The sequence below is a fragment of the Perca fluviatilis genome, chromosome 24, assembly GCF_010015445.1.
Source record: "Perca fluviatilis chromosome 24, GENO_Pfluv_1.0, whole genome shotgun sequence".
Classification (NCBI taxonomy): domain Eukaryota; kingdom Metazoa; phylum Chordata; class Actinopteri; order Perciformes; family Percidae; genus Perca; species Perca fluviatilis.
In genome coordinates this window covers 6,286,575-6,300,313 of record NC_053135.1, presented here as the reverse complement: position 1 = coordinate 6,300,313, position 13,739 = coordinate 6,286,575, and the positions used below count along the sequence as shown (strand labels likewise).

Sequence of the window (13,739 nt, the reverse complement as noted above, 5' to 3'; positions counted from 1 at the left end):
CCTCACACACTGTATGTCGCCTCAATTCCCTAATGGCAATAAATAGGCCTGACTACAATCCCATTAGTGGCCGGAGTCATGATGGCGAATTAGGAGAACATTGACTGAATGCTGGGACGGCACGGAGGCTGAGCTCATTCACGTACAATCTGAGCACTGTTACTTAGTGACAGTATGTACCGAAAGGGTTTATTTGCAGAAATTGTCCTCTTTGTCACATAATTATAAACAACATCTATTTTTGAACATTCTTGCATCACAGGCCGTGTTAATATATTAGGGTTTGTGATGAGGAGATTATGTTGGACAGAAACCATTGTGGGTGGCTAAACAACGAGGAGGCATAATGCAAAGACAGCTTCTGGTTAATAGAGAGGCGTTACATCTGGCAGGCTTTCATTTTGCTAATTTCAAACCCTCTGCATTGTTTTATTCTAGTAAAGTCAAAGGGTGTAGACTGTTTCAGGAAATTCATAACAGCGCCATTCATTTTAGAGAACATATGATACATAACAATACTCAACATTATGTACAATAATTACAATTAGCTCCACATTCACAACCTAAAAATGCTGCTTACATGTCCATGCATTAACAATAATACTTGAATAATATCTATTCTGACTGAGGCCATTTGGCGTGATGAGTACTTTTGAGAATGCAAGTAAATCATGATTTTAGGATCAGGACTATTACGTGATGGAGTATATTTACACTGCAGTTTTTACTCAAGAAAAAAGTTCTCAATACCTCTTCCAACCCTGCCAATTACATAGGAGAAGATTTATGGGGTGCAACACCAACAACTACAACAACAATTAGCCTAGGATAAAATCAGCAGAGCTTGTATTAAATGAGACTGCATAATTCAATTAGTTATCCACTGCTGCTGTGTGGGCACTTTGCTTTAGGACAAACATTTTAGCAAATATACTGTAACTTTTCAGCGTAAATGCACTGTATGAGTATTCATGTGAATCTGTGTGATCAGTCAGTCCATTGCTATCAAAAGTTTAAAAAAAAAATTAAAAAAAATGCTGTTTTCCACCATAATACATTGTAGGGAAGCTAATAATGTACTGTTAACTGTAACAGTGTCTGTAAAAGTATTATAGGGCATCACTTCATGATGTTATTGTAAGTGTAAAATCCTTCATTTCAACCAGGAGGTACAAGTAATTACATTCATTTGTGTGCAAACAATAATTATGTTTTTTACACTGCATTTCCACATTAAACAAAACATATCTTCTTTTTCAAGAAAAGCATTGTATTATTTCAAGCATGTACACAAGGCAACAATGAGAAAAGAACAAGCCTGGAATTTGGGCATACTACATCTTGAGATATTTGGCACACCTCCAAAATGGCAAAAACAACAGAGGCTTTTTAAGCAAATGAACAATAAGACATGCATCATCTATTGTGGCCCATTCTGCATGGTTGGAACTAAATCCACAAGAGAAATGGGTTCATGTCCAAAAGCTTGGGAGTGCGGAGGTTACAACAGGATTGTTCTAACACTCCTGATGGATAAATCCTGCCCTATTTATTCCTCCAAAAAATGCATTTTTGAGTACACTTTTAAGTTAATCATCCAGTAGTTACTGTAGGGACAGAGTATCAAGCAACTCACATGCAAATAATATAATTTGCTGTTAATTTTATTCAGTGGGTTATGTCATTTTTGATAATTGCCTTTTGTTGTTCTCCTAACAACTGTTAGACATTATAGAAAATAAAAAGAAATGAAAGCAGACAATTATAAAAAATTATTAAAAAAAATTATAAAAAATAAAGGATAAAATAATATTTTTTTTTGCATTTGCTGGGCCAGCAGGCTGATAAAACAGATGCAAGCCTCTTGATTTCTTGGGATTGTTTGGTATCTAGTGCCACCTGGTGGTTTCCAGCAAACACAGATGCACACACATACAGTATGTACAATACAGAAAAAGGCCTGCAGTTTGCTCTAATAAATGTATTTTCTGAGTGTTTTTCTGCATGTATTATTTTTTCATAAAGTGGCAATGCTTTCAACTGTGTCGTCATTTAAGATTTAAGACTTAAAGACCATTTTATACCTGTACTAACAACTGTAGTAGGTGTGATCCCTCATTAAAAACTGTACTTTTAAAAACTGTGAGTGTTGATTAGAGCCACTGACAATGTTGCTATACAATAAGCTTTTCCAATTTTCACTTTGCCAATTTCTTACTTTATCAAATATTCTACTGGCAAATTAAAAGCTGACAATAAAGGATGGCAGGGGGACAGAACATTGAGTCAGAGCAAAAGGCTTTTCTGTGCAAAATTATAATGAATTTCTCTGGTATTCTGGAGGCTACCCTCTACTACTGGGAGACCTGCAGGGCTACACTTTAACATGTCAGTCTTGTTTGATCTGCACTTCAATGGGCATGTATAGATGTTTGCATTAGTCTAAGAGTGCACATATGCATGTGTGTGTACACACACTTGTCCACCATACAGTTAGCGATGCAAGACACAAATTAATCTTCCTGCGTGCAACAGAGTATAAATCACTTGTACATAATTAGCAGGGGCGAGGTTATGACTGACACTGAATTTCATCTTAATTACAGAAGGGAAATGTGTTCCATTAGTTTTATGGGGTTTGCATGAACACATCTCAAATGAGTTAATCACACCTGTCATTGTTCTAGTAAATATTCACAACAACTGAACGGTCACTTAATTTTTTTTTTTTTATGGCAACTTCTGATTTTAATAATTAGCATGCATTGTTTTGCATAAAATGAATGTAATGTTTAGCTGACTATTGATAGCATGTTGGGCAGCATGTGCTATGGTGGTTGAGGCATGGTTCAATCACGGGGCCCAGCTGGGGCCAGCTGTTCTTTTAGAGGGGCCACTTAAATTATATCACAAACTAAGCATTCATTTCAGCAGTGGAGAGGTTCAAAGACCTAGTCAGATAGTACTGTAGGTCATCAGAATAAGCTATAAAGTAGAACCAAGTGGCATTTCACCAACAAAGCAATCATTGCATGTACTAAATACATGGCTTACCCAGTCCTATATTCTTGGCATACAAAAGATTGACAACAAGGCCAACAGTATTCCAGTTATTAAAACTAATGACTCATTATAGCACAGCTTAAGAACAAATTCTCACAAGCAGCTACTGGACCATCTGCACAGGCTCGTTCACACATCACACAGTGATGCAAATGCAAAACAATCAATAAATCCAAATTATTTAAAGCATCGGCGCGCTGATAGCAGCAACAACACACCAGCTTCGGTACAATACATAATATAACCTTCATAATTTCAACAACACAGCAGCAAGGAGTTAAATGTGAACAGACAGCCACAGAGAGATTGAGCCATCAGGAAACATAACAGCTAGCAAAGACACAGATACAGAAACACAGCGTAACAGAAACAAAGTGTAACGTTATCTGACTCACGTTTTTGACGTCCATTCGGCTTTCTTTCAATTAGACGAAGTTTCCATGGCATGTCATGTCATGTCATGTCCCACTCCAGTTGTTAGTTGTCATATAGTTTGTTGGTTGACAACGTCCTTATCTTCTCTGTCCATCGCTGCTAGCTTGACGTTACGTTGGTGTTAACGTTACAAACCGTGGTAACGTTAGCTGATATTATTAGCAACAATTTGACTCTGCCCAGTCTGTAGTTTCATTAAATAATATTGATAAATGTCCATTGTTTGTTGAAAGGCCAGTGTGTGGCTGGCTTCGCATTTCACTTCAGGGTTTGTTTTACAGATACGTGCATTCATAATTTTACAGTGACACGAGACCATTGGGTTAATATACAGTCTATGGTTTGAACTAGCTAAACTTTTTAATGATACTTGTTTTAATGGTTTTAATCAGCTTCGACTTCTGTGAGGGTGCAATGCCGTCTTTAACCGCATAGTGGGCTGCATAAACCAGCTTTTACAACTCGGGGGGCGCTGTTTCGTCCAGCGGAATGTGAAATATATTAAAAAAATATATAAAAAAAAAGTTTGATTCAACTCAATGGCAGTTTTTAGACTGACGTAGCTAGGTGATTTTGCTTCTGAAGTGAAAAAAAAATGTTTTAAATATATTTCAATGTAGTAACAAAACTGTCTATGGTCAACATTCAAGCAACTAATAATTTTGGCAATACGAATTTTATTTTGAAAGTATTAACAGGACGTTTGTATTTCTCGAGCTGTAGCTAAGCCAATCGCACTAGTACAACGAACCATGTTTCATTACAAACATTGGCTGGGTGAAGGAGTTCCAAGCGTTCCCAGTCGTCTTTTCATTTTACCGATTGACATTAAAGTAAGAAATACATGTCATTATACTAAGTGTTCGAGTGGTTAAGGTTATGATAGTCGATTGGTCAGGGGATAGGACCTGTACAAATGGGGTTACGTTACGGGGAATTTGGGATACTAAACTGCACGTATAGCTACCGCTAAGTTTTATCTAGCCAGTTCTGCAACCGCCTGGTTTTAGCTAGCGTAGATAAAGCATAAAAGCTTCAGATCGCTTCAATTCACGTCAGATGATAGCTAACGTTAGGCTAACGTTCAGCAGCAGGAGAGATCATTGATATCTAGGAGGAGAGATGATGTTACGTTGACCTGGCACCACAGATAGTCACCCTATTAACTACTGATATATATAGTAACGTTAGGTTACATTAGCTTGGCACCCGGTTAGGTTACTGTCCCTTGCAGGGCTATTAACTTGTTAGATTGCATCATTTTGTAATTATACAGGTCAATGTTGTGGTGTTGGGATTAGGCAAGACTTGAATTACATATATAACGTATATATGTGTATATATAAAGAGTACACACATGTGCTTTATATCGGATAAACATCTAGAATGACACCTTCATGCTCTAAGCTCAGCCACCTAAATTGCCCTTGACAACACAAGTGCGTTTAGTAATAGTAATGTAACTTAACTGTTGTGCACCATGGTAGTAGATGCACTCACAGTATTGTATAGTACTTCTGATAAGGACACCGGTCAATGTTGCTGTTAATGCATGCTTTTGTTTATAGGAGGTGGATGATGCTGGTGATGCAGTTGCTGAGGGGTACAGTGAAGCATGCTGGGAGCAGTGCCCAGTGCAGTGCTAAGCGATTAAGCTCAGCAGTAGGTGGGATCAGCACATCCTCACATCAGTCCTGCACTGATACTGACCACCCCAAAGTCCTCATCACTGGTTGGTTTTTGCACTACGCATTGTCTGGGTTACTAATATAGCATTTTGTTTTTCAGGCACTGACATTTGATCTCTATCGAAACTCATTTGTTTCGTTTCTTTTGACCGTTACAGGAGGGCTTGGACAGCTAGGGGTGGGGCTCGCCAAGTTGCTGAGGTACAGAGTTCACACAACCTCCTATTTCAATTATTTATCTATTTCCAAAGGTGGAATAGTTGTTTTGTATTGGAGTTTAGAAGCAAGTTCTTCTTACCCTCAGAAGGGTAGAAGCCTGTTGGCCAGACTGAATAATCTGGAATGTGATCAGTAGCTCAAAAATGCTGTGAAAACAGTTATTATAAATGTTTCAGAGTGCCAAATGAAATCTTCTCTTCAGGGTTAATTGGTCCATGTCCCTATGATTTCAGTTCCCAGAACTGACTGTATTGATGTTTCACCCTCAGGAGACAATTTGGAAAAAACAATGTGATCCTGTCTGACATCAGGAAACCTCCCAACCATGTCTACCATAATGGTGTGTATTTTTGTATATCCTCCTCTGTGGAATTCAATGTCAATTTAATTTTGTGTCTGTGCTATGTTTAAGCCCCTGTACAAATCAATACAATACCTGACTGATGTTCACTTGCCAAAAACACCAGTCAGGTTTTTTTATTAGGCTGTGTTCAAGTGAATTTGTTTCCTTTTTAGGGGTTTCATTCTCATTTGGGCCAAGCAAATATAAAATATATGCGCCTAAAGCTACGCTCTTGGGGTAAAAGTGTCTACAAAGACGGCAACTTTTTGCGTACATGTGTCCTCCACAGGTCCATTCATCTTCTCAGACATCCTGGACTTTAAGAACCTCCGGGAGATTGTGGTGAACAACAACATCAGCTGGCTAGTTCACTATTCAGCTGTGCTGTCCGCTGTGGGAGAGAACAACGTCGCTCTGGCCAAAGAGGTCAACATCACGGGTAGATGTACATACATTTCTGTAATATTTATATTACTGTGGAACTACTGAAGATAAGACACTCTTTTTTTTCAGATTTGAAGGGTATGTTACAACAGCATTTAGAGTCATCTTAACACAGACACTTATGCACAGCCTCTCTCTCTTTGTAGGTCTCCATAACATATTAGACATAGCAACCGAACATGGTCTGCGTGTGTTTGTCCCCAGCACGATGGAGGCCTTCGGTCCATCCTCATCCAGTGACCCCACCCCTGAGCTGTGTGTGCAGAGACCACGCACCATCTACGGTGTCTCCAAGGTCCACGCAGAGCTGATGGGTGAGGTGAGACACACACACAAACACACACACACACAGATTCTGACAGACACAGATATACAGATTCTGACAGACACACACACAGATTCTGACAGACACACACAAAGACATCCAAGTTTCTATATACATTCCTACATTTTGTTCGTCAGTGTTTTATCACAGACCCCTGTAAAGCCCTGTGTTTTGCCTGTCCCTCTTTGTCAGTACTACCACCACAGGTTTGGGCTGGATTTCCGCTGTCTCAGGTATCCAGGCATCATCTCAGCTGACTCCCAGCCTGGAGGAGGAACCACAGGTGAGCAGGTCTGAGGAAGAAGTGTTTAGGTGTAACCCCAACCTTTTGGGTCTAAGGTACAACCCACAGCCCAGTCGATTGAACTCACGTATCCCGTCATCGATTCCCAATGTATGTTCCAAATGTAAAACGCTTATATAAATTATATAAAAGTGGATATTGTTCATTTTTACAATAATACAATGGAACTGTCCGTGTTAAGGTCGGTTTGGTCTGGAATCGTACTAATCCTAACCGACTAGGCTACTACTGCTCTCAGCAAAGCTGAATGTTTGAACCATTAGTCCATTACCATTACTTTTAGCTAACTATTATAACCGTTTCTTCACTACTTTTAGCTAATCATTGAACTGTTAAGTCATTACGTTTGGATACCTGTTTAAACTTCTGTGCTCTCTTGCTGACTAGTTTTCACACACTCTTACATAACTGCAACATGCCGTGTTCAGGTGTTACAGCTGACTTAATGTTAATATGTGGATTATATATTCTTTTAATCAAGTCATAATTTCAATTTTTTTCAAATTCATTGATCTACTCACTAATCATTCCAAGTTATCCCTGGCGACTGCAGAAGTACCCCCCTAGGCTACATTTACATTGCTACGTTGTGGTTAAAAAACAAATATCTTTTGCTACGTTTACACCTCGCATTCACACTACTTGGCGTTTCAGAACCCCTAATGAATTTTTTTGAAAACACTTCTGACCCCGTTTTGGTTTGCAATCTGCAGGGTCGTGTTAAAGGTCCCATGACATGGTGCTCTTTGGATGCTTTTATATAGGCTAGGCCTTAGTGGTCCGCTAATACTGTATCTGAAGTCTCTTTCCCGAAATTCAGCCTTGGTGCAGAATTACAGCCACTAGAGCCAGTCCCACAATGAGCTTTCCTTAGGATGTGCCATTTCTGTGTCTGTAGCTATTGAGGAGGAGAGAGGGGGGGCAAGGTGGAGGGTGGGGGTGTGGCCTTGACCAACTGCCACTTTGCTCGTTTGAAAGCCATGATGTCTCTCTCTCTCTCATGAGTGGGCCAAATTCTCTGGGAGGGCAAAGCAGAGAAAGGGGAGGTAACCTTGCTCCTTATGACTTCATAAGGAGAAGATTCCAGATTGGTCCATCTGAGCTTTCATTTTCTCAAGGGCAGAGCAGGATACCCAGGGCTCGGTTTACACCTATCGCCATTTCTAGCCACTGGGGGACCATAGACAGGCATGGGGAACTCATATAAATGTTAAAAAACTCATAAAGTAATATTTTCATGCCATGGGACCTTTAACCGCCTGATTGGGTCTTATTGGTCATGACGTCTCGTTCTCTCAGACTAAGCTACTAACGTTACCATGGCGATTACCAGCAACGGGCGGAGTATACATGCTGCACCCCGTTTACCCCGGCACGCTCATGCCCAATATACGAGAATGTTGATGAGATATGCGGTTTGGGCGTGTTAGTTTAAACAGAGATTAGCTCTTCTACTGGAGCTAAAAACACTGTGTGCACGGAGGTCGCTTTTGGCTCAAACTCCACTTAAAAACCAAAACGTAGCACTGTAAATGTAGCCTGAGGTACAAGTACCCCTGGTTGGGAATCACGACGAAACCTAGCTAAGAATGAGATAAAGATGGTGCACAAAGTAGTTGTAGTTGGCAATAGTTTGTACAGATTAAACAGAAGAGATACTGTATATTGTGCTCTGGTGTCGTCGGTCTTAATCTGTTTTTCCATTTCCCAGATTATGCGGTTCAGACCTTCCATGCAGCTGTAAAAACGGGTAGTTTGGAGTGTAACCTGCGCAGTGACACGCGGCTTTCTTTGATGTACATTGGTAGTGCCAAATCTTTGCTATAGAATAGTGGGGTTTTCCCTGTCAACAAGTGATACTCATCCTGTAATACACCTCTTTGTCTTTCATCTCTTTGTTCTCTTGTCTTTTGTTTTCCTCTCTTCCTCTCCTACTCACCCATTACTTCCTGTTCAGATGACTGTCTCAGGGCTACTTTGGAGTTCTTGGAGGCTCCAGCAGACACACTGGTCAACCGCACCTACAACATCAACGCTATGAACTTTACACTGCATCACCTCATCCAGGAGATACAGAAAGTCCTTCCGGACCTTAAAGTCACCTACAATGTGGATCCTGTCCGGCAGGCTATAGGTGAGATTTCTGGCAGAATGGAGGGACGAGTGGTATAATGATATCTCTACTTTATAGTCACAGAGTTTGGGCTTGATACCATAACCACATCTCTCTTTTTTTAGCTGACAGCTGGCCAATGGCATTAGAGGACAGCGCAGCGAGGCGGGACTGGGGCTGGAAGCACGAGTACGACCTCTCCGAGTTTGTGCAGACCATGCTGACTCACATCACTACGGGCAACCAGCTGGCACAAGCCTACTGAGCCTTTTGTAGCAACTCCATACAAAGCTTTATTTGAAAGTACGTGACACTGAGGTTTTAGTACTTACACTTTAAAAAAAGTTATGTCTTTACAAAAATCTCAAGATCCAAAATGAATAACAAATAAGGCTACGTTCACACTTGCCGTCTTTTTTTTTTAAGCTGCCAGCGTCTGTTTTACATTTTAATCCTAGGGTGTAACGTGTTTTCAGAAAAGTCCTGAGCACTTTTTTTAAACTCCACCGCAGACTCTTTTTTAGGGTGAAAAGTTCAGCTTTTCTGGAAAAAAAAAAAACGCCCTACGTCAAGCGCTTTTTTGACAGACAACCAATGACAAGCGGAGTAGCCAGACCTGTCGTTTTCATAACAACAAGAAAAAATGGAGTCGGAGCTCAGCGAGTTATACGGTATGACCGGATGCTCCCTGTACAGGGAACTCGCTTTGTTTTAAGTAACGTTAGTAGCATCTCTCTCTCTCTCTCTCTCTCTCTCTCTCTCTCTCTCTCTCTCTCTCTCTCTCTCTCTCTCCACATAGCGCTCTAGGAGAAAGATGAAGATGACATTTCTGACAGGGGGATTACGATTCAGACCATTCAAATAACTACTAACATCCGTATCTTGGAGGCATAAAAACCTTCCAGACCTCTCAATCTCATATTTTTGATTAGATTTATGATTTTGCACCCATCTGCGTCTCTCACCATGCTCCTCCCTCCTCATCCGTCCATCTCATCTCTCTTTTTCCTCTCTGTTCTTCTCCATCCATTAAGCTTTTAGTGCGAAACTCAAATCACTAAGTTACTGAACTTTTAAGAGTTGAGTTCTCTCTCTCTGAATGTACTTTATTTATGTATTTATGTGTCATGTTGTAGCTGTAAGTATGCAGGTGACTTTTGCTAGCTTACTAAATGTGCATCTGTCATTTGTAGCAGCTAAATGCTTGCCTTAAAACCAGAAAACCAGATGGCTTTAAATAAGAGCTGCACTCTAACTGGTCACCAATAAGTACTGTAACCATAAACACTGAAAGGCTTTACCTTGGGTACTGTTACTATAGAAACTGATAATCCTAGTTAGTGGTACTGTAGTTTACAGGTGCTTTAACCGTAGTTGCCTAGCAGGGCTGTAGGCTTAAAAATAAGTGTTTGAGTTAAAGAAGAATTGTTTTTAAAAGTTAGTTCACCTTTACACTAGGTGCTTTAAATATATTTATTTCATGTATTTAAATTATTTTCATTGTTGCTTTCTGTTTTGGAGCTTCGGCCTCTGTGCTCAATATATATGAATGTTGAATCAATGAATGCATTAGCATTCATTTTCATGTATTGAGGGAATAGAGCTCCTCAGTTTTGTAGCTGTACTTCAAGGTCTTAAATCTGTGAATGAAATGCGTAGAATGTAAGGGAGTGGGCATCACAGCTCAAGTTGTTTTTGTTTCTTTAATATGGATGTTATTTATAATGCTATTCTTTGCAGCTTTTTTCTGTTAAATCAAAAGGATGACTTTTCTTTTAATAAATATTTGAATGAAACTAGCTTCTTTCCTTTGCAACCAATCACAAGTCTAGTACAATGTGTCTATTGTCATTGCATTTTGATGACAATACATTGACACAATGAATGCTTTTAAATGTCCTGGGCAGTAGCCCATAGATCGATAATTAGATGAACAGTAATCCCATACTGGACAATGAATTAGATCAGAAATCGCAAGAAGTATGACAAAAACGTAAGCATCCACATGCATGAGAGTTGAAAATTGTGACATTAAATAACTTGAGATTTTCAGTGTTTTCCTCCAATTAGCTTTACTCACTGAGGCCATGTCCTCACACTGCATTCCCAAAATCCCTCAGTCCTGTTTTTGCTGTGTGCAGCTTTGCCTTTGCGGGTGCGTCTGGATGTAAGCAGGGTTGTGGAGCCTTCTGGTGGCCAATGCTGCCCGCTGCAGTTTGAGCTGCAGGATGTCACTGAGCAGGGAGGCCTCTCGGTTCAGACTCGCCAGCATCTGGCCTTCTGTGGCCTTCACTGCTGCTCGAACCAATGCCAAAACACCCTACAAAGAACAGAGACAGAGCCAGAGTCATACTCTGAAAGCCACGTCCACCGGAGAGGAAAACAACTCTGCTCTCCCTTGACTTGTATTGCGTTTAGGTGCCTTTTTGTCAATTTCGTCTGCTAGCAAACAACAGAAAAATGCCTAAAAGCTGCTGTGTGGTGGTATTAACTACACATGTTTTTAGGTTGGTGTAAGGATTCCACAGTCTTCCCATTATCTGCTGAGTCCTCATGTCTGTATCCACTTTTGTCTTCATTAAAGCTGTTTTTTGGGGGGTCGGCAGCTTATAAAAACTTAAGTTCAGGGTTCTTTACATTGTTGGTAGTGAATATCACCACACAGCAGGTTTTAGGCATAATGTTGTTTGCTAGCAGATAGAATTGACGTGGAGGCACCTTCACGCAACACAAGTCAATGGAGAGCGGAAAGTTCTTTTCCCCTCTGGTGGGGGCGGAACTTAAATGCGCTCTGTCTGTATGGCAGACAAAATGCTAGTCAGCGCATGAACGAATGAAATTCCAGAATGCTTTCACTTGTTTTATATCCCTTTGTGAGTCTTACCTCTTCATCCAGCTGATTAACCTCAGGAACATCAACCTCCCCCAGAGTGACCCTTGACCCTTCTCGGAGACTCCGCAGCCTCTCCTCCATCTGTCGCAACGTAGACGTTAGCTCAGCTTGTTGCCGCTGATGCTCCCACTCATGCAGATCTGTGCCCTGCAGCGCGTGTACAGTGCACTGATCAGATACAGGATATGTTAATGGTAGCTGTGGGGTTTGCCCGTCACTTATTACAAGGGCTTCATTTACCTGTGCTAGAGGACAAGGTGTGGGCGGCAACTGCACCTCCAAGTGTAGCTGAGCAATGGACATGTTAGCAGCGCCACCCACCACCGCCTGGAGAAGCCTCCGCCGGGTGATGCAGGTGTCTGTGAGGAACTGGGTGAATTCACGTCGGTGGACAGAGGTGAGGTTTGGCAGACACTCAGACAGCGCATCTCTCAGCAAGGACAAAAGTTTGGGTACGTCGAGACCTGATGAATAGAAGACGTAGGAGGTTTATTAAACCTAGAGACGAAGGACAACAATATAACATAAAATTAAAAACACACAGGGAGTGAGTCACAGGAAATGACTCGCTCGACTTTGGGTCATCTGTACTAGATGAACAACAATGACAGGCATTCATATGGGTTTTGTGTATTTCATGTGCAGAGAAGTGCACTGCAATTAAAGCTTTTTCAAAATGGACAACAATGTAACAATGAATCTAAGCTTATTTACTTGTGTTGCCATGCAGGCATTCCAACAACAGTTATTGAAATGCAATGAAGCCTTTGCTGCACTTTAAAATCTCTCAGGAAACACAGCGCTCTCTCGGATGGTCATGTTAAAGGCTCTTGATCACAGTGTCGCAGTCAAGAACTGTACAGTTACACTGCTGTTGGCTCGGACCTGCGCCCAGCTGTGGGAAGATGCCTTTGGCGATCACAGCTGCCCGGATCACGTTAAACCAGGGGAAGCCACGGGCGGCGGCGAACATAGCGACGTCATACACAAACTCCTGATGGAAGCACCGCCGTTCGTCACAGAACTCAGGCCATGAGAAGTGACAGCTGAGCCTCTGCACGCCAGCCTCTCTCTATCAAAGACACAAGAATACACAACTATTATTACTGATGCATTGATGTACAGTATAAGCAGCATTTTAATGCTGGCACTGCTCAAGGTGGAGCTTTTACTTTTATCAATCACACAACTCAAATGTTGTGCAGCTGTATTTGGATAATGATTGACTCACTTCACGCATGTTTTTTTGCTAATACAAGAGCATCATTACAGTTATTTAGGTGTGGTGTATATGATATGCTATTCAGTACATTTTCTTTTGTTTCATGCTTTATTTTGTATATGGTGATCTAATCACAGAAATATTTTATTTAAAAAATAAAAATAAAAATGTATTTATATGGTTGTTGCTTAGAAACACTTCAATTTCCTGTGTGGGATCATTAAAATTTGTCTTACCTTGTACAGTTGTGTAGTTTATTGAACGCATCAGATTACATGAGGCCATATTGTTTTGTATCTTAATTTTCAAAGTAACTATAGTGGATTAGAAGTATACAGTTGCATAACACGGAAACACTCAAGTACACATGCCTCAGAATTGTACTCAAGTAGGGCCTGCAGTATTTGAGTACTACTTAGGCGTAGGCCTGATGGATCTAACGGGTACCTGACGATTTACCTTCATTTTCAGAACTTCACAAACGTATAAAATGCATGGAAGCCATTGTGTAAAATATTAGTTCAGCTAGCTAAGTTAATAGCCTAGTAATGGCCTCTCTGTCCTCACAGTTTGTTGAGCTATAGCTAGCTAAATAACAGCCAACAGTTTAGCTACATAGTTAATTTTCTTGAATGTTTACAGTGAGTAGGCTACAGCCGACATTTTTAGGGGACAATATAGAGCCAAATG

At 40.7% G+C, this 13,739-nt stretch overlaps 2 protein-coding genes across 8 annotated transcripts in view; one reads left to right on the top strand and one right to left on the bottom strand.

Annotated features, from left to right (window-relative positions):
• c24h8orf74 (chromosome 24 C8orf74 homolog) overlaps positions 1-13,739 on the bottom strand; it is a 137,892-nt gene that overhangs the window by 123,177 nt on the left and 976 nt on the right. For 2 of the 5 annotated variants that reach the window (XM_039792896.1, XM_039792897.1), the window contains exons 2-5: positions 12,713-12,899; positions 12,068-12,291; positions 11,819-11,995; positions 11,015-11,254 (exon numbers count right to left, since the gene is read on the bottom strand). In XM_039792896.1, coding sequence (XP_039648830.1) covers positions 11,051-11,254; positions 11,819-11,995; positions 12,068-12,291; positions 12,713-12,899 — 792 coding nt within the window. In that variant the 3' untranslated portion in view covers positions 11,015-11,050. Of the gene's footprint in view, positions 1-10,618; positions 11,255-11,818; positions 11,996-12,067; positions 12,292-12,712; positions 12,900-13,285; positions 13,689-13,739 lie in introns of those variants that run through there. The other 3 variants (XM_039792899.1, XM_039792895.1, XM_039792898.1) reach the window with 3 other exon arrangements.
• Positions 4,208-10,730, top strand: LOC120554184 (L-threonine 3-dehydrogenase, mitochondrial-like). 3 transcript variants are annotated; one of them, XM_039792890.1, is made up of 10 exons: positions 4,208-4,331; positions 5,067-5,230; positions 5,345-5,387; positions 5,675-5,745; positions 6,038-6,187; positions 6,339-6,511; positions 6,710-6,800; positions 8,533-8,625; positions 8,779-8,955; positions 9,060-10,730. In XM_039792890.1, exons 2-10 carry the CDS (start codon positions 5,074-5,076, stop codon positions 9,197-9,199), a joined length of 1,095 nt encoding a protein of 364 aa, XP_039648824.1. In that variant the 5' UTR covers positions 4,208-4,331; positions 5,067-5,073; the 3' UTR covers positions 9,200-10,730. The 3 variants fall into 3 exon arrangements, with proteins under 3 accessions (XP_039648824.1, XP_039648823.1, XP_039648825.1); XM_039792889.1 differs by having other exon boundaries at positions 6,038-6,193; XM_039792891.1 differs by lacking the exon at positions 8,533-8,625 and having other exon boundaries at positions 6,038-6,193.

Coding starts and splice junctions, on each gene's coding strand:
- LOC120554184 (XM_039792889.1), top strand. CDS start 5,074: ATGATGCTGGTGATGCAGTTGCTGAGGGGTACAGTGAAGCATGCTGGG. Junction 5,388..5,674: donor GGGCTCGCCAAGTTGCTGAG/GTACAGAGTTCA, acceptor TTTCACCCTCAG/GAGACAATTTGGAAAAAACA. Junction 6,801..8,532: donor GCCTGGAGGAGGAACCACAG/GTGAGCAGGTCT, acceptor TCCATTTCCCAG/ATTATGCGGTTCAGACCTTC.